General features: G+C 36.4%; 2 protein-coding genes across 2 annotated transcripts in view; both read right to left on the reverse strand.

Annotated features, from left to right (window-relative positions):
- Positions 1-7,386, reverse strand: part of rap1gapa (RAP1 GTPase activating protein a) — a 70,916-nt gene extending 63,530 nt beyond the window's left edge. The window contains exon 1 of the mRNA XM_057363385.1: positions 7,275-7,386. The gene's annotated coding sequence lies outside the window, so the exon portion shown is untranslated. The remainder of the gene's footprint in view (positions 1-7,274) is intronic.
- Positions 7,387-12,850: 5,464 nt separating this feature from the next.
- On the reverse strand, positions 12,851-21,988 carry LOC130545431 (solute carrier family 2, facilitated glucose transporter member 1-like). The gene is made up of 10 exons (XM_057319918.1): positions 21,728-21,988; positions 19,755-19,850; positions 17,942-18,102; positions 17,606-17,846; positions 17,356-17,518; positions 17,005-17,192; positions 16,823-16,927; positions 16,604-16,705; positions 16,301-16,504; positions 12,851-16,218 (listed from the first exon to the last, which is right to left on the reverse strand). The coding sequence occupies exons 1-10, from the start codon at positions 21,743-21,745 to the stop codon at positions 16,030-16,032; spliced, it is 1,467 nt and encodes a 488-aa protein (XP_057175901.1). The 5' UTR covers positions 21,746-21,988; the 3' UTR covers positions 12,851-16,029.
- Between the last annotated feature and the right edge of the window lie 3,170 nt (positions 21,989-25,158).

Consider the following 25,158-nt stretch of genomic DNA (forward strand, 5'->3'; position numbering starts at 1 on the left):
AGAGAACTTAACACGGATGCGCTGTCTGACAGAGATTCACCGACGCAGCCTTCAGCCCGTGACTGTTTACACCAGACTGGACCTCGCGTTGCGTTTTGCCGCGTCCCACAGTTTAGAAGCTGTCTATCTTCATTGAACGCGTCAAAGCAACTGTTTCAAATCGCGCTTAAGTGGTTTAAAAGCCTGTACACGAATAAGAGCGTGATTACATAATGTAACGCTAGACAAAGGATGTCAAAACAAACGGATGCTGCGTTAATTGCGTTAAATATTTTTCACGCGTTAATTTGAAAAAAATAATCGCATGCGTTAACGTTGACAGCCCTAAAACATATATACCACAAAACAATCACAATTGATTGATTCATCATTTTACAAAAGAGTGACAATGACGTCAATGATAAATAAACTAATCCTGCAGCAAATAAACAAAAAACCCACAATCTTTTGCACATTCAGGCTTCCTGCAGCCAACAAAGGCATTAATTAATGAAGGCTTTGCTATTTTTAACCTTTAGGTCACTATGCAGTCCAGCCAACAGAGTGCTTTGCTGGCAATAAGAGGAGCCATTCAATTTCTTACAATGCCAGTCATCTATAAAACACATCCTGTTTGTTTCAGCATGAAGAGACTAGAACCAAATTAAAGTGATAGTTCACCTAAAAATGACTTCTGCAGAACACAGAAGATATTTTGAAGCATATTGGTAACTTAGTTGAGGCATTCACCCAAAAATATGCCTCAACTTTGCTCCAACAGTTAAAGTCCTCAGTTCTTTATCAGACTCTCAGGTCCACATAGTCCATTTAAAATCACAACACCAAAATCAAAATTCAATAAAAATGTGATATCTGAATTAAAACTAAACAGAGCCCATGTGTAAATCACCCATCTGCTATACCACTTGTTTGGACCCACACAATATCTCTGAAAACGAAATATTGAAAATGAAATACTATCAATAATAACGCCAATCACATCCGCACTCTCTAATGCTGCAGACAGATGAATGCCAACTTAATTTTCCTCTGGAAAGGAGCTGAGAAAATGAAGTAAAAATTGCACAGCTTACACTAATGGCATTACGGTGGGGATCTGCAATGAGGCATGCTGTTAACTGAGATTGGCAGCACATCACTGCCAGAATTCATGAATACAGATGAAGATGCTTCTGAACACACTTCATAATCAAGAACGTAATAGATGTGCTCTAATAGATTGTGTTGGTATGCAAATCAAAACAGTCAATGACTTGGGAGGATTTTTATACGAACTTCCCATCAAAATGTATAGAGCAGTGGAGTTTTTTGGAGAACGATATGAATGGCATGAATGATATTCATCAAATTTCTCTGTGTAGAATCGAGGCACCTTACTATAACGTTTACAAGTGCAGAAAATGAAATCAATTACTGCCCTGTTTCTCAACCAGTTTCTCATCCACTAAGAGACCTTAACAAACCTCCAAGTGACTTAAAACTATTTAAAATAAGACAAAACGAGCATTAAATAAGACAAATAATATCAAGACAACAAATTATTATACAGTAATTGGAAGTAATACAAGTAAATGTGTGGAGCTTGAAACCTTTTCCATTATCTACCTATCTGATCTTTAAACAGGCAAAGCAACTTTGTAAACTGATTGCGATCAATACTATTGAAAATAAATATTAATGTGTGTGCTTGTGCTTTAGACAAATGTTTCTACATTTTTTTAAGATCTTAGATACAAAATTCAATTTGCACTACATTTGAGGATTTCAAAAAACTGCTTTGGACGTGTTAGTTTACCCACTTTTTATAATATAAGGAGCTAAAATACTTTTGACTAATATCTTCTAAAGTGGGTCTCTTATCAAAAACTGATTAATGAACCTCATTACAGATGTTAAGAACCTAACAAAAGCCGGTCAGGTCCTGTGACCACAAAAACGCCATTTATCAGAAGGAGAGAAACGTTCTAGCACACAATTAATCATTTTGATATAGAGCCACAGACAAATGGCTTGAAAATGGGGACAGCCATGTCAAACGTCAGCCATCCAGGCATCCATACAACGATTTTTCAAAGTGAAAGTGACCATGGCTCCAACCTTACTTGAGCAGAAATTATTCACAATCTAATCACAATAGGCAGCATTCTGAATTAACTCTGCGGGTTCCTTGAATAATAAATAAGAGTAGGTTAAGGCTATGTGTGCACTGTTATTAAATTCAAAAGAGACCCTTCCAGGTCCCAGCCTACCTCTTTAGGTCCCTCTGGAGAAATCCAACAGCCAATTAGTTTCACGCCTGAGGCAGCTTGACGCATCTCAGGCAGGATCCAGGCTGACAGATCCGCTCCCGCTTACAGTTTGAATCACAGGCGGTGTTGATGAAAAGGCGCGCTGCTGTGAACTTATACCTCACCACTTTTATTCAGCTGTCTCCACAGAATCTGAGAGAAGTCTCATCTCTCTAGATGAGGATGATAATAGGGCAGAATGCTGAGCTCGGGGAACAGCTGACAGGCCTTTATCTGATGACACACTGAGGTGGAACATAACACTGATAAGCAGTAGAATAGGGAGATGGGCAACATCTTGTCTCATGCTAATATGGGAGTTTCATATCCACAGGACAGAGAAGAAGCTGGAGTGATGACTGATAAATTTGTGGAAAATGATGGATTTTGCAGGTTCAGAAATTCAAAACAATTTCACAAAGAGAACATAGAGCAGTGTGTTATTCTCTATTATCTGATAGACTAACACAATCTCACATGAATTTGTACGTATTTTATGAGGTGGCTAATTCGCATAAATTCATACAATCTTATTGTACGTTTTAGAACGACTTGCTTTCGCACCAGTGATGTTAGGTTTAGGGGTGGGCTTAGGGGAGGGGCTTCAGTACTGCTTGTTTTTCAAATCGACAGGTGATCACAGCCTTACAGAAAATAGGTGCCAATAACCTTTGGTTTTAACTATAAAAACTGAAACCTCCTCAGAAAAATAGGACTTGTATTGTGAAAATAAGTATTGAATATTCACATTGTACAAATTTATATGAATTAGCTACCTCATAATAGTATGCACCAATTCACGTCAGATCAGGTTGAATAGACTGTATGTACCACAACATCAAAGTTGTTGAATTCTAAAGTTAATCTTCTCAGAGTTTCTTCATACATTTCTGTGGTTGATTTACTAACAAGACTAACACAAATCTCATCCCCATATCTCATTCCCATAATAACCAACGCAATCTACTTACAGTGCAAATTAGCGCAGGGTTTATTTAAATTAGACATGCTTTTCTTGGGCATTAAATAAGGCCGCAAATAACAGTACAATGACAAGCACTAACCTTAGTTAATCACGTTGCGTGATTCAATTAAATACTCTCCTCCCATAAAGTTTGCATCTGAAGAGGAAACGCCTACAAATGCATATGCAATAATATCATTTGCATAAACAGCTGTGACGCCATTTCAGTGCTAATTTTTACTTGTCTTTAGTAAATACCGACAGTAGTTATTTTACACCAATGTAGCCGTTCGTGCTACAGCAAGCTGTTAGTAAATCTGGCACTAAGAATCTAAAGAGCCCAAAGGTAGACCTCTGAATAATAGGGCTATGAAGATTAATCGTGCGATTCTTATGCTTAGTTTCTCAATGATTTATGGTTAAATGCCGCCACATCCAAATATGGGCAACAGAAGAAGTACGATTTACACATGTAGTTCCAGGAAATGCCAAAGGGCATATTTTATCCCTGTTCTTCAAACCTTTTCAGGTATTTTCATGATAATAAAGTAAACTTATAATGATGATGTTTGACGAGTGTTGCTTTTTCAAATGCACATTATAAGCGACTCAATCTCGTAGTGATTTTAGATTGAGCTTGAGCAGTACTTACTGATCAAAGAGCCGTAGTTCACGGAAGAGCTGTGCATAAAACACAGAATTGTAGTCTTTGCGATTTCAGAATCGTCCTAGACAGGTATAATTAATGTGAATCGCAATGCATCGTCCCCAGCCCTACTGAATGACAATTCTGTTTTGATAATTACACTGACACCATTACTAAAGATTTCAATTTCGATAAGAAACGCTACACATCTCAGACCTTCAGAGACGGTCAACAGCACGTTATGTAGCTCTTTGTCTAATTATAAAGAAGACAGGGGATCTTACAGAGAATAGGTGCTATAAAGAACCTTTGGTTTTGGCTAAAAGGTGTCTAATCACTTTGCTGTCCAACAACTTTCTTCAAAAACCCAGTGCAACATTCTCTTTCTGATGTCTGCTCAGCATTATAACTAAATCTCATTTCCCGTAGACAACATAGAAACGTCTGCACAGTGATCCACAATCCATTTTGTATTAACCTCAGCATGAAATCAGCACAGTGTGAGGACAGAGGATAAAAAATTAGAAAATTGTTTTCCTACATTCATTTAACCCCACTGCCAACATGTCTTTTAAGTCTATAATCCATATTAGAAACCCCACTGCTGGTGAAAAACACAGAATGGTTATAGGGATAATTTACTGTGTGGTCCAGCATAGGGTCTAGAGGACATAACACAATCAGCCCCCCAACGATATCTTTCTACTTTAGGACAACAGGAAACCAAGAAAGAAAAATGGAAGAAAGCAGAGTCAGACAATGTGCAGAAGATTATTACTATGTCAGGAAGCAAAGTTTACAAGGTCCTAAACTGGAATGAGAAGGTTTAAGTAATAATACGATCACCAAAATCTGCTAGATTTCTGGAATATATTACTGGGTGGAATCACTGTCTCTGTCTGCCCACATTATATGTCACTCAGTGAGCATCTCTTGGCTAAAATAAGATGTAAATCAGACATTATGCTGGTGGTCTGGATCTTTAAGATCAACCCACAGGCAAAAAAACCCAGCTGCACAGACACACTTAAGACAATACTGCCAGACATTTAAATTCAATCATATTATAAAAAGCTTCTTAAGATACAAACAACAGCAGCTTCATACCCAAATAACCCAAACAGGCCTCACACAGATCAAGAAATAACGTCTAAATTATTTTTCATGTGACTCACTGGAAAAAGCAGGATCATATGAGGGGAAACTTTAGACTGTTTGCAGACAAGCCACATCGTTCAAGATTGTGTTGCTTTTGGGGCCAGATCAGAATCACAAGCGAGTTTGCAAAAGCTAAGAGACACGTGATATGAGCTATATCATCTCAGGAAAAGTAACTGAAGATCCAGCATCCATTTTAATTGTATGTAAAATCTGATCTACAAAAAAAATTTCAGATGGCGATCTATATCAAATTACACAATCGTGACATGCATGCGTACAGCTTATTCAGTTGCCCGAATACAGACGAGGATGCTATCTGACATCCTGCTGGCTATGAATATCTGAGAGAGAAGCATTATGCTGAATATGTCAGAGAGGACTTTTTAAATGTTAAGCGTTGTTGAGTCAGAACGTAATCTGCAATGAACCCGAGTGCTTTCTTCCCAGATTCTGTCACTGTTGAACATATAAAGTGAATAAAGAGATTATTAAATTAGGGAACATTTTATAATAAAGTTATTTTTCCCTAAACAGGGAGTAAGCAGAGGAGTTAAACAGTGAGTCCAGTGTAATAAAGTATTCTGGACCCATCTGGTTTGACAGGAGTACACTTGACCTGGGAAAAAAACAAAACAAGCGTGGCTTCTGCAAAACCATCCAACCCGAAGGCTACAGCTAGATGATGAGAGCAAGAGATCAGCACACTTGCCCTCGACCCACTCCCTATAATCAAACATCTCCTTCATACAAAAACAAAACAAGTGTGCGTGCTGCACATCCAGCAAACCACAAAATAAATAAATAAAATCGCAGCAAGGGATTTTGTTTGCCAATATTCTGCCTCTTGTGAGGTTTATCTCATCAAATGTGCACGCATCTGCTACTGCGGTTGGTGTGTTTTCGTTCCGTAGCCTACACAACACATTAAATGTCATTAAATCAATACGGAAGGACTTTTCACTACACATAATCATCGCATACCATTAACTCCACAAACAGAAACTAGTAACTTTCTGCACAATGTGAGCAATTTTAGGAAATGGAAAGCAAACCACAGACCCTTAATTTCGCCTCATTCTTTCTGTTGCGATGGCTTTTGGGAATGGAAAACATATTTGAGTGTGCAAGCACGTTTCCCCCATGAAATACCACTGCCAGTACAGGCAAGCAGCAATTCTTATGTAAAATATCACAATCAAACAACTAAAAAAAAACAGAATATAAATGATCATGTAAACAATGTGAAATTGAGGAGGGAAACGTTACCTCAACGGGACCCGAGTGTTACTGTTTAACCGTGACTGGCTAAAATACTCTCTGTAAAATGTACAATAAATGAAGATAAAGTTACCTTGAGCTATTTGTATTTCTGACCGTCCGAACTCTTCTTTATCTCGTTTTCTTTCCCTTACACGCTATTTTTTTATTGTTCGTAGATTTGCTTTGTTTGAGAAGTGTTGAAATAATCGAGACGTTTAATTAAGATTGAAACGAGCAAGTATTTAACCTAATAAAGACATAAGATGCATTTGTTGGTTATGTTTTAATTGATTTAGGCCTAAGTTAAAAGGTAATTTAAAACATTTCTGTTACGTTCGTTGTCTTTACTTGGACCGAATCCGAATGAATCAGACTGAATCGTGTTCTCTCTCACCTGTGTAATCTTTTCGTTGGATAGAGTCGAAAAGTGATTCGTTTGTGAATCGAGCTTTGCTTGATCTTATTCCAAACCACTGACAGAAATGGGTGCGCAACATGACAGCTGGAGTATCTCTTATTGGAAAGGAAAGATTGCTCAGGTCGATATAATGTCCCGTGACAAAGAAGGGTTTATCATCAGTAACCATGTTTACTGCAGCACACCAATATTTTAAAAGAATCCACCACCCCTTTCGGGCAACTCTTTCACGTGTTTCCCACTGTGCTGTGTTTTAAACAGATTTACACGATTTGCTCAATTCAGGCTGTGGCTCAAAAGCAAGTGAGTAACGTTAACACAAGTGAGGGCATGAGAGTACGTTTCAAATCTGTTCAGTTTACGTGCTTTTTATGGTGCCCTGTACAGTATCTTACTGAAGAGAAACAAAGGCATATGAACCCCGTGGAGTGGACATACAATTAAACTTGAACTGAAAAACATTTAATCTTACAGATAAGGCGTAACGCTTGTGCATGCAGCACAAAAGAAATCCGATCTCAAAAAATGTAATCTTACCTTATTCTGCCTTTTATGTGTAGTTGTCTTATGTTTCAGCGTAAGACGTCTAGTGATGCTGCGCACTCTCGTTACAGCAAACTACACTGTGCACTAAACTAGACGATCACTAAGCAGTATCGGAGAAACCAGTGCAGAAAGGTTTACTGATGTGCTGAATAATACGAAGCTCAGCCTCTCGTACAACTGCACTCCTCCTTAAATCGAGTCGAGGAGTCTGAAACATAGCCTATATGTGACAGCCCCGATCCGACCATAGACTTCATTAAATCTGAGAAATACTGCAATTACAAGAGATGCTTTAAATCAATTCAATATTTACATTTAAAATTCTTCTTCCTCTTATTATTAAATATTTATTAAGATATATAAAACTATTTATGAAAGGAATTATCCATGAGATCTAGTGCATCCATTAGCCTAAACAATTCCCTTTCACATTCTCTGAATGTGAGGCGTATTTTGCATTCTGAAAAAACTTTTTACAATTTCCCTAAAAGCATTTTGCAAAACAGCATAAAGTTGACAGACTAATTTAAAACAAACGTCTGATCTGTTGCATTTGCAAATAAAATAAATTAAAATAAAATGTCCTTCAATGTTCTATGGGCACAAAAAGCTTCACAAATGGCTTTAAAAATGTTTATCTAAAAATGAGACTTATGAGTTCAGGGCTTTTGGTTCAAAATTCAAAGCATTTAGCCTTTTATTCATGCATTGAAATGCATCCTGGGTTGCTCTGTTCGTTTGAAAATCCTTTGGTATGTTTGTGCTGCATTTCCAGACCAAAGCTGCAACTACATGACATAACCACTCCCAATGAATTTTCAAATGTCAAAGTTGGTTTCAGGGGTTGCATTTCATGCAATTTTGAGGTGAAGTCGGAGTTGGAGAAATGACCCACCAAACCCCAAAGTAGCTTAGACATTTTGTTGAAAGAACAAAGGTACCAACCAAAACAAGGCCAAGAGGGTGCTTGGGTAATGTTTTAAGCTATAAGCATTGATCCACTTTTCCAAGAAAATGGCATCCTCCTCCAAAACTGTCTTTGTGGTGACCTACTCTACCCTCCGCCAATTGCACGATGTGAAAACAACAGCTGCTCATATTATTGAGGCAAGTTTTAAGTCTCTTTTGAGTTTTTTTAGAGATAAGGCTACGTTTTCCTCAAATATAAAGGTGGTAAGTGGTTGAGTTTTTAAGGAATTATTTCTGAAATTTATTCACAACCATATAAGACAAATCAGCTGAATGAATGCAGTTCTTACTGAATAACAGAATAAATCTCATGGGTTACCTTTTTTTTCTTGTTGCCTTGATGCTAAAATTACGCCTTGATATTTTCAAATGATGTCTCTGTCATCATGCCACTCTCTATCGTATATTTAACATAGGCCATAAAAGCTGCTTTGCACTGTTTATCTGAACAAAAGAGCGGAATCAGCAGTCGGGACACCCAGAGCAGTCGCCCACCAAATCTGTACCCCAACTTCTGCTGTTCATTTCCAAAGAACAACTTTTATGGCTTTTTAGTTGGATTGTATTATGGAAATGGGAAAAGCCTTTCAACAATAATGGACCAGAAATAGAGAGAGTTAGTATCCACTAGTCCATTAAGATCACCAAGTCCATCATTTGAGTCCATTCCGAGAATCCATTAATGAGAACTCTATGCATGACCTTGATGTATCCACAGGCTCTGTTGGGAGACAAGTTAGACCTTAGGGACACAGGTGGTACACGGATTAATTCAAATATGCCTCAGGCTACTTGTGGTGCATTATATTAAATCAAACCCATGGCTGAGTTCAGTGATGTAATAGTAAAAAAATAATTGGACAATACGCATCTCTCCAGAAGGCAATTTGCTGAAATTACACTTGGTCGAAATGTGACGTTGAGATATGTGCTTTACATTTACATTTATGCATTTGGCAGATGCTTTTATCCAAAGCGACTATAATATATATTAATTGAGTGATTGATGGAACGTACAACAGAAACAACACTGATTGGAAATCCTATTGTATATTAAAGCAGAGACATCATTTGAGCTTGAAAGAATTGCCGTCTAACAAAGTTTGTTTGTAAATCACAGCCTTAAGTCAGCACTGTCTTTCTTTTTACATCACTTTATTGCTTTTCCAGAACAGCTATTGAATCTGATGGCTTTTGGCTTCTCATATTCACTCTATCCCAACAAGATCACATGACATAATGCTTTATGAATTCATAATTGTGTTGTTTTTTGTCCGCAACATATCACATGACGTGACGCACTGAGGTGAACAGGTTCGTATTCAAATCAAGATTGCTTCATAAACTGTGTCAAGCAATTTATGCATTTTGTCTCTAATCTTAAAATGCATCATTATAACGGATGCATCATGCTTCTATTTTTATTTCTATTTTTTGAGGGGTCACCAGTAGCAAGTCTGACTCACTTAGAGCTACAGGCAAGATGAAACATGAACATAAAAAAATAAAACAAATGTAGTTCTTTAAGATGCTTCAAGTTGTATTCGATGTGCAATGAGTTCAAATCCAAACCTAATGTATATTTTTCCAATAATAATTTTGTTGTAATAATAAATCAAGAATTTTGTTTTTGATAGTTCAAATTCTCCTTGGCTGTGGAATCAAAGTGGTTCTGAATGTGCACGAGGCTACTGCATTGAATCAATATAACAGTTGCGCTCCACCCTCCTGCGCACACACAACCACAAGCAGCTGCGTATGGACAATGACAATCATTGATTCCTTCATGTGTTTATCTCAGTGCTAATCCCTTCACATCAGCCCCGACTGAGACTCAGAACACACATCAAAGACGACCCCTCGGGAGCGCTTTTCAACCAGCGGAGGAGGACGACCCAACCTTCCACGCACAGGCCATCCCTCGCTTCCTACAGCTGAGTCCACCGGCATTAGAAGGAAGAAACTTAATCGCACCTCTCATCCCCTGAACCAGTACATAGTCATTATCTCTGTCTTAATGAAATTCAGAGCTTCCTTCCTCCTCACAGCCACAGGGAAGTGGAGGAGTACCAATACATAGTGTCAAAGCTGTTTGTTCTTTCTCTGTGACTATAGAACACCATACAAATTACTCTCATAATTGTTGCCATCAGAGAACTGGAAAGTCGCCTTTGTTTTTATTTTTTTTAACAGTACCATATAATTATTGGGAAATAATAACAGGGCCACTAGTGTCAAGAGATGGTGGTTTATTCATCTAAACAAGTGCAAATGTGCTAGAGCAACTAGATTTATTTGGCTACCAGGGCATTAATAACACCTAAGTGTTTTTTTTACTTATTACAGGCAGCTGTGTTTCGACTCTTAACATCATCCTTAACCCACATCTCTGTGGGAGAATGTATATTTATAGACTGTTCTATCTCCGATTCATAAATATTAGAAACAGCATGAAATATTTAAATGCACAACCACATACTCCGTATCTCTAGAATCTGACATGGTTTTCCATTAAAAATGTGAAAAGGGCATCGGGTCAAGAGAAGGCAAAAACTAATGATCTGCAACAAGCTCCTTCAAATCAATGTTTCAAATGTATATCTCCTAAGCTATTTTAGAAGAAAGCTCTGAGATATATTAGACAAAATTATTCTGAAAATAGATGGCATATAATGTGAAGTGTTTAGGAGAAGAAAGTTGCAGAAAACACTTAAATTAGCTTCTTTAAGTTGTATTGATGAATTCCTGCATAGCAACATATGGATATTTATATAGCCTTCAGTGCTGGAAATGGCTGAGATTTACTAGGGGGACTCTGGGGACACACAGTATGTTAAATTTTTAACTCATAGATGCAGAAAATATCACTATATTTATGTATGAAATTTGGATAGTGTTTGGAGGCCATTTCATGCAAAAAAAATGGACAAATCTACATTTTAAGGTGGAACTCCGTCCCTGCTTAAAATTCACTCACTGGGCTCCGTCCTGTTTAAATAAATGAAGAGTTTTTTTTTTTTACCAAAATATTTTTTAGTTTTCAAAAATCATATTTTATTATGTTATCATGATTTTATTGTGTTAGTTAGCTCTATTTTTTCAGTTATTATGACTTAAATCCAAACAAACCAACTGCAGTTTGATGCACAATAAAAAACGTGACTTTTGATTCATTTTCTCATTTTGGAACCAAACTCTTCAAATAGTCATTAATGAATAATATTAACAATCATAAAATGTTCAAATTATTAGGAGAAAATAAAGCATTTTAGTTAAACACATCTAGGCTCATGCAATTCTGGCTCCATCTTCTCTCTTGTGTTATCTGTGAGTCATATACTAGATTCAATGTGAGGAGCACAAGGGGTGAAAAGATCAGGCTCTCATTAAAACTAGGACACTGTCTGCATCCAACGAAGGAACATATGTAATTAACGGACTGTAAAGAGAACTTACAACTCATAACATCACTGGATTCATTAAACACACAACACAACGTGTGGCCTAGTTCTGCATTGAGGCATTGCCTTTATTTAAGGTAATTTAATGGGTTTTTTATTCCTCTTTTATCTTTAAAGGATTGGAAAATATTTTCCAGGGCTGTGAATATGTAATTTGTTTGGAGTTTGGCTATGACCCTCTGGTTGGCGATGAAGTAGAGCCGAAAACGAGAACATGAGAGAGGAAAAGAAAGCAATTAATAATCTCTTCAGGAGACATTGTCTGCATGACTGCACATGCAAACTAATGGATTTCTTTCTTTCTTTTTTTAAATATCAGTTCAGGTTATGCAGACTGTGTCAGCAGCGTTTGCATTTTTATGATGAATCCAGTAAAATGTATTTATTTCTATTTTTAATTCAATTCCATGATTTATACTTTTAATTCAACTACATGAGCTACACACACAATTTCTCTCACTCTGGGAATCCATAATACATAGATAGTTCAGATGTTATGGTGTAAATGTTGTTGTCATGTGTGTATTAATGACACTGGAGAGCTACAGGATATTAGTAGGAAGATATCCCATCAACACATATGAAAACACATGGTTCTTTCTGGCAGTGCAATCTGTTGCAGGATGACAAAATCCCACCATCTGATTCTCTCATAATAACAGTCATTACATTTCTGGCTCTGTCCATTATGTTTAGATGATTTTGCTGTCAATCGACAAACTGGCCACTAAACTGACACTGCTGCATTCGTGTTTTTTCATCTATAGTAAATGAAGCACTAGAATGGATGACCTCACTTGTCACTGACATGCTTTTGTATAGATTTATGTACATTAAAAACAAATATAGGTATTTGTTATTATGTTGTCATCGTTATGTTGTCATCACAAGGTATTCGTCTGGCTTCAGATGAGACATCAGTGTGTATCATCATAGCACTGTTATGGCTTTATACTGGTGTATTTAGCGGTTGGAACAATCTTAGAAAGAAATACTACCATCTTGTGGTACTGGGAATATTTTTACTCAGTATTTATTTTAAAAACAAGTTTTTGTAAAGTGTACATTTCCTCTCCTTTTCCTCTTCCTCTCCAAATCTCCTAAGATTTTATCTGAATAGAGAATAAACAAAACGACACAGTTGTCCTCTATTTGATTTTATTTCCAACTAAATATAATATTTAAAAAAATCTTTACTCTCACATCAATGGCATGTCTTGGCACATTTTTGGAATTCTAATGCAATTTCAAATATCAGGCAGATCTATAAAATTACACTTTAGCAAAACTGAACTTATTTACCATCTTCCTCTAGATAAATGGTTTTAATGTCTTTCATACACAAAGATACATATTTTTAGATATGAAGTGTAAAAATCTATTAGAAATTGTTTAATTTATAATGCCCAGTAATATGTGGAACAAATAAACAAGAATATGTGAACAAGTATTGCACTTTAAAAACAGTATCGACAATACGTGCTAAATCAAACCAAATAAGTGTATTGAATAGACCTATAATTATCAAATATATATATATTTTATACTGCAATATGTCAATTAGTAAAAACATTTTTTTATATTATTTTTGTTTCTTCATTTATTGGACCCCCAAAAAGCTTGGTCCAATTTAAAAATATAATAAACCTCAAACGTCACACGTGAATAGAATCTTCTAATCTTCAAATAATCGTGACATAATCCTTAATTGGTAAAATTCAAGTATCAGTTAACACATATCATAATCTGACACCATGATGTCTCTAATATGCAGCACTGTCCTCATGAGACATACTAGAACTTACAATAGCCTCATTATGTGTTGACTGGACAATAGAAAAGATACCTAAAAAAACTGCAAGTGCAAACAGAGAAAACAATATTCCTACATTGAATTGTGCGATTGAATGTTAAATCATTCAAAATGATCTAGCAGTACACAAATACAGTATGAGAACATGCAGAAAAGAACACAGTGAGTCATTACTAGGCTATTAGAAACCATTCACCATGTCCCAATGACAAAACCAAAAAAAGATATTAACACTCACTGGAGGTTAGTATGAGAGCAAAAAAGAAGGAACTTCCTTTTACAGTGCTACTGTATGTCTGCCCTGTGCTACAGTACATGAACTGAGACAGTGGGTATAATCAGAATGAAATACTATAATAGTGCCTACTGTAATGCATATATAAGTTTATGCTGCATACTATTAAAAAGGTATTTAAAACTGTATACAGTTTGCAACAAACATTTAGCATGGTACATTGCTGTCATATGACCTCACAATGTTGCATGTTTACATGCAGGTTTCAAAAAAATAAATACAGAGTAGTGATTTTGTTGTGATGTGCATACAAATATTCTAAATTGTGGCAGTCCAATGACATAAAGTGTGATGGCTTAAGATAGTATGGTATTTCATTTTAATACTGCACACCTTGGACAAAGCATTGGACAAAACAAAGTTGGATATTTGATGCATCCAAAAAATGTACATGGTGTGCACAGTAAACATACCTGTACTGTATCAACTTTTGCATTCCAAGTAGGACTAATACAGTGGCATGCCATTGTGAAATTACCCCCTGATGACATACTGTATTGTAGACCAACCCAGAAGTTAACAACACACTGGTTACCTCGACAAAAAGCCAATAAGATTTTTTTCCGCAGGCTTGAGAATTATTGCAAAACATAAGGTCTGTGATTAACAAATGTTTATGATACACATTTTGTCTATCAAGATAATCTTCACAAATTAAGACAACTTTTATGAGTTTTAAAGCCTAAATACAATAGCAAGCCTAAATACAATCGCAACGAATGAAAAAACTCAACTTAAAGGAGCAATGTAGAGATTTTAGCGGCATCTAGCAGTAAGGTTGCGAATTGCAACCAACGGCTCACTCTACAGCTCCCCCTCCCTTACGGAGCACTACGGCAGCTGACACAGGACTGAGATGTCGTCACGTTTTCGCTTCTTTGTCGTATTTACGAAACACGCTCTGTAAAGCAGTTTGTCCGTTTAGGGCCCGCAGTGTATGTAGATAGAAACAGCTCATTCTAAGTAGGGCTGTCACGATTATGAAATTTGATTGACGATTAATTGTCTGATAAATCATTGCGATTAATTGTCTGTTTTAGGGCTTTGGCGATTATGCCGATTAATTGTCTGTTTTTGAGCTTTGACATTTAATTCTCATTCATTTTTGATTCAGCGATTGAAATGACCATATTGTTCTGAATACAAGACTATGTTTTTTTCTTGGAAATACATCGGAAAAAATTGGGTCATCATATATTCAAGGTTTAGGCTTTCACCTGTCAACAATACAACCGCCAAATACTTGTAAATGAAGTAAATTCATCAGGGGTGAAATGAAGCCACCGTTAAAATACTATCAGTCACAGAAAAGCTTCTAGTCTGTTTTTTTCTCACTTGCAAGACTACAATAAAATTTTACTTTTGTGTTAATGAAATTTTGGTAGACTGGTTTTCACACTGAGATTTGCTTAAATAATATTAAATTGTACTGCAGGTAATTTGTATATGTTTTAGTTTTTTTTTAAGTGATTGTGTTGTGGTGGTACATTTTACAAGTATTACAATGCTTTAGTAACAATATATACACTAAAATATGCAATATGCAGATGCACTACAGCTCCCCCTAGTGTCTTCTATAGAGATGTGCGATAATTGCGATGATCCGAAATCATCGCGATGAGGTCAAACAATCGCGATGAGACGATTATTTAATAATCGTGACAGCCCTAATTCTAAGATAATAAAAAAATAATGCTTTAATATGTAAGGTCTTTATATACTGTACCTCTGAACACATAGTTATGTATATTATATTGCATTTCTGTATATAGATCCTCCAAAAAATTCCACATGGGATCTTTAAGCTTTAAATTGACTACACCATGGTTGTTTGACATCACGTTTTATTTGTAATTGGGCCCAAATTGCATTATTTTTGAGATAACATCTGTAGTCCCTAGCAATTGCCTTTTTCAAGACGTGTAAAGTCTTTAAAAATCATGAGTGGAGCTTTTACCATTGTGTTTACGCCGTACATCAAAACACAAAAATATCTTAAGCTTCTATTAACCACAAACCTTATTTTAGGCGTTCACGCCAAAGACCCATCAAACATATTGACTTCAGGACGAGGAAACCAGAAGTGCTCAAATGCTTACTCGCTTCTGAGTTTTGGCTTACAAAACTATGGCACGACTGCAGCACTCTATAGCCAAGGACAGTCACTTGGTTAGTCGATAGCATTAATGTACAACCATGATGGAGGTCTCAGAGCTGAGAGTCTGCCCCCAGTGTGTTGAGATCATCTCGGGTATACTTTTCTGCCCCAGAACGGAAGCTTGCTGAGATCTCATCAAACGTCCGGCCCTTTGTCTCCGGGACCTTGAAGTAGGTGAAGACGAAGAACATTAGCAGAAGGACGGTGAAGATGATGAACACGTAGGGGCCCGTCAGATACTGTTGAGGGAAGAGTAAGAGGACAAGATTGTGAGAACTTGAAAGATAAAATATAATATAACATACCATTGTGTTTTCATACCTCAACATACTGAAAGCACATTCCCACCAAGAAGTTGGCAAACCAGTTGGAGAAACCAGCAACGGCGATGGCAGATGGCCGGGGGCCTTGACTGAAGAGTTCTGCCACTATGAACCATGGGATGGGACCCGGTCCGATCTCAAAGAATGCCACAAAACTGAAGATGGCTGCAATGCTCACGTACGACATCCATGTCACTTTATCCTGAGAAAAGTGTTAAACATTACAATGTACAAATATCTATGTATTAAAAGACTAATAAATGTTATAGTGTACATAAATATAAACATATACAGTACATACGAGCAGTGCCATAGCAATAGTCATGAGAACAGAAGATACAGCCATTCCCATCAACCCGATGAGATGAAGTGATCTTCGGCCAGCCCGCTCCACTACGAAGAGCTAAATTATGGGAGACACATTACATTTACTAACCATCAAACTAACAAGAACACATTCAAAACACAAGACATATAGCTTTAAAGTACAAGCCCAAAGGAAGGATTTGCTTTAACTTACAGACACAACTGTGAATGCCGTGTTCACAACTCCAGCACCAATGGTGGCATAGACAGGCTCAGATACTCCTGCCTTCTCAAATATAGCAGTAGAGTAATAAAAAACCTGAAAAACACAACCAGTGGTCAATAGGCAATCGTTTGGAGGATTGGAGAGATCACAAAGTCAAGAGGAAAGCTCACAGCATTGATTCCAGAAAACTGTTGGGAGAGTTGCAGCATGATGGCGATGAAGATGGGCTGACGGTACAGCGAGGACCGGAACAGCTCCAGAATAGTGACTTTCTTCTCCCTCATCATCTGTCTGCTCTCCTCCCTCATCTCCTGCATGTCCGCACCCACATCTTCAGTTCCACGTAGCTTCTTCAGCGCTGTGGACGTGATCAAAACTAGTCAGGCTAAGAGTTATTAGTCACAACAACTTTGTTTTTGCTGGATAAAATGTATCACTGAACGTAATATAGTCTCTCCTCATTGCATTATATATTAGCTGTACTTGCATGCCTCATTCCTACATACTGGCTTGTAACTCACCGCTCTTGGCTTTTGCCTCCTCGTTCTGGTTGATGAGGAGGTAGCGTGGGCTCTCAGGGCAGAAGGGCAGCAGGGCACACTGAAGGACAGCTGGGATAAAAGTGAAGCCCAGCAAAAAGGGCCACATTGTGGAATTCCCCATGATTTCTTTAATGCCAAAGATCTACAAAACAACAAATGCTTCAATAAAACCAAGATTCTATTAAAACGACAACAAAATGCTGTCTTACTACGAGAAACATGAATGCACCTGTGCCATGAGGATGCCAATAACAATGCCCAGCTGATGAAGAGTTCCCAGCGCCCCTCGCAATGATGTCGGGGCGATTTCCCCCACATACATGGGCACAAAACCTGTGGACAGGCCAGAGTAAAGGCCCACTATAAAGCGTCCGATAATGAGCATCTCCCAGGATTTGGCCAGTTTGGAGAAGCCCATTAAAGCGGCGGCTATGAAGGACAGAACATTTACAAAGAGCATTGAATTCCTCCTGTTTAAAAAAACGAGAGAAGACAAAGTTGAAAGATACATGACTTCGGCATTCGAGTGCGCATTTGTCCACTTCTGAATGGATGGTGACGTTACCTGCCAAAGCGGTTGACAAATATCCCCACTGAGAAAGAGCCGAAGATGCCTCCGACAGAAAAGATGGCCACTGATAAGGACCAGAGTGCAGTTAGTGAGCTTAACGGTATGTACTCTGCATATCTGTCAAACCACGTCTCATTGTAGAAGCTCTCAATAATCTACAAAATTAAAAAACAAAATACAATAACTTATCAATTATTATTATAAATAATATACAAAATAATAATATCATAAATTATTATTTTTTTAAAAACGTATCCGTTTTTACATGAAACGGTTGAATTTCAATCATTTTCTCCAGCAGAGGGAGCAAAAAGCTTCAAGTCACTTACTTCAAAACCAAAAGAATGAGCATTCATAACTTTCCAAATCCCAATAAGATCATACATAGGTTCATGATGGCTTAACTTGGTTTGTTAATACTTCTGTATTACCAGTACTAATAATTAATAATTTTCACTTATAAATTTCACCTTTCATCTTTAAATGAGATAATGGGGTATTACCAGAAATATAAATCAGCGCCTTTCACCTCACAACCAGTTTCCTAAAAGTGCTTAGTAACTGTAATCTTACCATACAGTTAACAACATTGATGTCCTCACTGACTCTTTCACTTTCGGCCTTCTTTATCTCATTATAACCTGCGGAATTTAAGGAGCATGACTTCCGCACTCTCTCAAGAACCACGTAAGTGGGATTAACCCAAAACCCTGTGGTCACGTGAGCCATATAGGTTTCTTTATTACTATTATTTATAGGACATTGGTATTGCAATGTTTTTAAAAAGTTGCTTTAAAACAAAGCACACTGTAAAAAGTGTAAATAAATATCCTGTTACTTCACTCATTATTATTCATTATTGTTAAAAAAATATTTATGCAGCAGCAAAAATATGAAGAGTTTGGTTCCAAAATTAGATAACTCTTTACAAAAAATTTCAAAAATCGTGTTTTTTTATTGTGCATGCCAATTAATATCAATCAAACTGCAATAAAAACATGATAACATAATAAAAAACATGATTTTTGAAATAAAATTAAAACAGAGTTATCTCATTTTGGAACCAAACTCGTCATATAAAACTGCTTAGTGCAAATAATCAAAACAAAGCAACCTACATAACGGAAGTAAGTCAGTTGTGTTTGTTTGCATTGAGAAAAGCGAATACAAATTTAATTGATAACTTGTTTTTAAATTATCTTTGCTTTATATTCAGTTATTGCATTCTCCATTTTATCAAGAACGACATAAATAAATAATAATAATTTATATTGCTTCTCCTCAGACATATAGTTTGTTTGCCCTTTTATGGAATGGAAGATAGGCTCCTCTGAGAGTTTCTAACAGCATAAGTGCTTGTCTAAAATTAGAGCGCTCTTTACATGTTAATTAGCACACTGTATCTTTACAGGCTACACTAGGACGAGGATTTACAGCATTCAGTTAACAGCTAATCCAATATTAGCTGTATTATATAATCAACATACAGCATCAACATCAATATTACTATGAACACACAACACTTTAGTGAAGAATATATGAAATAATACATGTTCTGCAATTAGATTTGTTTAAATCTTAAAGTCGTGCTTCACTCCAGTCTTAGAACTTAATATTATCTCAAAGCAGCACAATTATTGAGGGGTAGATATGAAGGATATAACATATTTTGCTGAATTATGTACAGTATTACTTACATATTATGCATGCTATTATGCATTTAACAAATACCTATACGCTTATTATACACAAGTGCTTATGTCATGTCTGTAGTATGGGGAAGTATACAGTAAATTGGAGAGTTCACCTTCTGAGGTGCATTGATGACTCCAGTGTTGTAGCCAAACTGTAAGGATCCGATAACAGCAGTACCTACAGCCATCAACAGCTGCAACGTTACTTCCTGTAAGAGTACAGGAACAACTTTTCAGTTAAACTGTGGAATAATATTTTTATTTGGCTTTGTAGCTGGAGTTAAAAAATACAATAGGAACCACAATGGGATTATTTGAGAAACTATTGCTGCAACATAGTAATATATATATACGTATAAGATGATAGATGGAAACTCAGTTGCAAAGTATAATCCTATTAAATCTGGAAGCACTTGAACACACACACACAAACAACTGCAGGCTTTTACATAACACTCTTAACAGCCTTCAAAGACAACGTTAGTGAAGATACGGTAGATCTGTTTACCTGCATGTATACAGTCAGATTAACTATATAACACAGTGACCACTAAACTCTGGCATGTGGCTCTGCACTGTATGCTCATTCTTATTGTATACAAAAAATGTCGTACTGAATTATGAACGAATAGAAGTTCCATTATCCTATTATAAACAAAACATTGTAACTAATTCATGCACCACAAAACTCAAAATATTTAAGCAAAATAATTATATAGTATTTATTTATAATGACCTCATTAGATGGCAAATAACAATTATTCTTGATGTCTAAGAAGGTTAAGTCAGTGGTCTTTTATCTGTTTCCTATACAATGCAGGACAAGATGTAGGGGGGCATGAAGGGCTTTGACAGGTTTATTATAGGCCAATGGTTAGGTACAGGTACTAGGTATAGGTACAGGTTAATATATACAAAAGCAATAAATTAATGTGCAAATAACTATTTCCTCAAGTGCTATAAATAGGCTATACAGAAATAGGACCCTCTCAATCTAGGATTATATATTTAAACTAAGTTAAGCAAATGTGTTGAAATTGATAAAAGTGTTCAATAGCCCCCTTTCTTCAAGTCTGTCATAATAATAATGAATGGTCCTCGTTTCCTTTGACACATTTTTGTATTAAAAATATCACGGTTCAAACAAAGTAAACACACACAGTGTTACTTTGTATAATGTATACATTGAATGCATTTTAAAGTTGCATTGAATGTAGTCATCTGCCAAATGAATAAATAATGGACCATTCAGATCTGAAAGTGGCCTATAGGTAACTGATGCAGGAAAATGTGACTTGTATTTGAACAAGCATCTCAAAATAGCATTTCAAAAATTCTTTTTTTCAATAAATGTTTTCTTCTATTTATTCAAAGCATTGTATCCATTTTGTGACCTTAACTAACCTGCAGCTGTCCAATTCTTCAGATAAGTTCGGATGTAATAGCCTTTACAGACACTATCTCTTTCGTTATTTCATCAGTTTACTTGAGCGCAAACAAGATAAATACGATTTATGTCAATAGGACACAATGGGTTGATTTAATCATTCTGCTTTCATCTTTAAAGGTAATGGTCAGTTGGAACTTAAAAGGATTTTTCCCCACATATTTCCATTATATAAAATAGTATCAACCTATAGACATGTCATGGTTATAATGGCAAAAAAAAGAAAACTGATGAATGTATTGTAAAATGAAAATTCAATCAAATAATTTCACTAATTAATAAATACAGTATATAGATTTGAGTCAGTCTTTGTCAATATGTTTATATATAAAAGACTTCTTTAACTTCTTTAATGTGACACAGTATTAGCACTTTTAAGGTATATTTAAAATGTTAAGAAATTATATCAAAACAACTAACATAAGTATATATAAATAAACTCGAGCATTGTGTATGGTAGAGACAGTAGAGACACTTTCTGCTTTTTTCATCACTACACAAAAACTAGATGCTGAAATGAAGTGATTTTTCACAGCTGCATATAGAGTACAGTTGAAACAGTAGCATGGTACAGTTGAGACACCCATTCTTAATGCTTATTACGACACTACTTTAAGCTCTTAAGTAAAATGACATTACCTTTTTACCGGAGTCCATGGTGGCAGGTTAAAATGATTAAAAATTTACGATGTCCTAGTTTTGTCTTTGTATAAAACTGCGGTCTTAAAGTCCACTTAGCAAAAAATGCATATTACATTCGCGAACTATATTCAGAAAGCCAAAACACTTAATATCCACAATGGATCATCCCACTTGTCACCTTGAAAAAAATCCGTCATCTCAAGTTATTCTTACAAAGTTATTCAGGCACAAGTGCACTAATGACACTGCCATCCGTACAGTAAAGCGGTTCATATAAATTCTTAACACGGGCTCTGATTGGTTGTTGCTTGGTTACGTCTGACAGTACGGCGATTTGTACACAAGCAAGTTTGTAAATAGGCGGGACGTTCGGCTGCACGTATTCAATGGAGTGACGTTAAATGTGTCGATTTAATCGTTGTAATCTGGACAATCCTGACTGCGTGACTTGTATTTGCTCAAGAATGAACATTGATTTCTGCAGATAAAATAATCATTAACGCATATACCAGCGATCGAACTGTCATGGACTCATTTGTTCATCCACGTAATATTTTTTAATTAGACGACTAATTAAAACGAATGAACAATTTAATAATACATCGATATGCAAAACTAAATTTATGTCAAGATGAAAGTATGCTAAATAGTATAATGTGAGGATTAAGGACGTGTTTCTTACATGAAGTTAGACAAAGTAGCCTACATCACGCTTTGACACCGCGTGTACGACAGTAGGCCTATCTGATGTCAAAAATGATTATTTGTCAGTCAAGACAAAGGTTGCTTTTTTTAGATAAAATAAATCGAATAAATCATTGAAGACTTTATATCTAAGAAACGCTTTGGTAACCTGGCAGTGCTTTGTCATTGTTGTTTCATCTTTTACATCACATCCAGTCTTTGTTCATCACATCCAGTCTTTGTTCATCACAGTAGGAAAGAGTCCGGCAAACTTGTATCCAAAAGCAAAACATTCTCGTGCATTGTCTTCTTATTATGTAAACCATTCAAAATGAGAGAACTGTTGACTCTGCTTCCTCGGGATTAAATAAATGTTCTTTGATAGGCATTGCAAACAATAACAGACACACCTTGGATCAAAGACTGGGTGGGTTTGGTGGGGGTTGGTATTGTTCAGTAAATCAAAGAAAAATCCAAGTCATGACTTACTTCCTGCCTTCTGTGTCATTTTCTTCAGTAAATTATATGAATTGGGTGGAGATTATTTACAATAAGGAAAAAATAAAGCACATCAGTAATTCTAAGAATTTTAGCAGAAAGTTTTTTTCTGCTCTGGTGAATCCTCGGATGATTTAACTAAATACAATTTTTGTTGCAATCATCTGTCACGTGTTTATGAAGACACATTAAAGAACATCCTTAATCTGTAATCTGTAAAAATCTGTAAAAATAGGGCACAATATACTGTATTAATATTTATATTATAATTAATTTTACAGTTGTTTTACCTGTATTTTACATTTTGCACTTGCATTTTAGCATTAACGGAAATGTCCATAAATTCTGTAATTTCCTGCCAGTACTTTATCCGTTTTTTTACGGGATTGTTTTTTACAGGGCATGTTGACTGCATGTGTGCCTGTAGTCCACTACCCCCTTATCTCTCTGCTATTTCTAAGGGGGAGACTGATAAAATAAAAATGTGATCCATTTTAAGCACACGAGTGCATTATTGAAAAGTGCATGTAGTGTATTGACAAGGATAACAGTTACTTATAATTTTCAAAGTCACAATTCTGTCAATCAAATGTTACACATTTACTAAAATAAGACTGCACTTCATAATAAAAGTTGCTGGAATTAAACAAAGCATATGATAGATCATATAGAGGTTTGTTTGATGGTTGCCATAACGTCTTCTTGTGAAGGACAAGAGTGTGTAAGGACATGATTCTGTAATCCTCTGGTCATGTGACCTCTGAGCTTTTAGAAGCTGACTGGGTCCACAACACTCCCTGACTCACCTTTGCATGACTGGAAACTTAATCCTATTTTAGCTTTGTGGGTCTTTAAATGTTCTTTCATGGCCGTCTCCATCACTGCAATGTGATACGTGTGCCATTAAATAACAATTAAATAACCAGCCACTGAAACCTGTCACAGCAGTAAGCAACTTAGACTGCTACTCTGAAGGAATATAAATGTGTATTTTCATACCATCAGGTCTCAAATGTACATTTCTTTTTCAAACTTGTATTGAACCAGTTTGGGGTCAGCCAGTTCATACAGTTCAAACAGAGACAGTCAGGTCTGAGCAGGGCCAACCAACCAGATCAAGCTCCACACCACTCGCTCTTTTTGTCTTCATCGTGGCCATCTCCATTCTCCACCCTGACAATGTGGCTGGTTATTTAGACTCATGGCACTGAATGAAAGAACACATTTTTTGCGGATTAAATGGAAACTTTCACAATGACAAAACACCATGACACAGACTAATTGAGAGGCCCATTCCAACTAAAAAGGGTTTTCTTCTTGAGCAGTACTGTACCCTGTCTTTCATAAGGTCCGATTAGAGTTTGGTCCAGTTTTCCCATTGAAATCTGTGAAACAGATAATGAGCCATTTACAAAGCATTCACTTGAAGACCACATAACCGCCGAATGCTACTGTGCAATGGGCAGAAATCCGCAACTTTGTGTTGGTGGTCTGGAACAACAGCACAACATTAGTGGCACAATAGTAAGCCTAACGAAAGTGCTTTTTGTTATGGACTTTGGACTGAAGGATTTGGATTAGGGTTAAAAACATTCCCTTTGAATGTGGAATTACAGTAAGCATTCTAATAGCTGAGCCTTAAACATGAAAGCAGTATTTGTGCTAATGGTGCTTGAAAGGTAAAGATTTGACATCAGTCGTAATCTAAAACCATTACTATAATAATGATTTTGTAATGATTTTATTGCATTGTCTAAAAGAGACTTGTGAAATAAAATGTTTCCCCTCTTTTTCATTCCTCTGGGTGGGACTGTTTGATAGAGGAAGTACGCAACACAAGACAAATAATGTCTCCATCTATTGTTACAGAGAGCGTCTCTCCGGTTAAGGCCCTGAGCAACAGTGTGGTCTCTTATTAAGAGGAATAATATTTTGTATAAGATCCCTGCTGTGGGACGTGAATGGAGAACAAAACCACAAAAAAACTGGACACATACATGCCAGGACCTCCCATGAGCCTGGGGAATAACTGGTGAGTTGTTCTTCCCCTTGGTAAGCACAAATGCAAAAATAAACTCTGTCATTTACATTATGATAGACTAAACAACATTTCCTGTGACTAACTAAACAACAAGAGGACAGCTATTTCTTAAAACTTAGGACCAAGCAGAACAATAAGGTGAATGGCCATTTTGGCACTTTGTCCATTCTAATGCTGCCCTCTAGTGACCAATTATAGAATTTGT

Source organism: Triplophysa rosa, linkage group LG21 (assembly GCF_024868665.1).
Source record: "Triplophysa rosa linkage group LG21, Trosa_1v2, whole genome shotgun sequence".
Lineage (NCBI taxonomy): Eukaryota > Metazoa > Chordata > Actinopteri > Cypriniformes > Nemacheilidae > Triplophysa > Triplophysa rosa.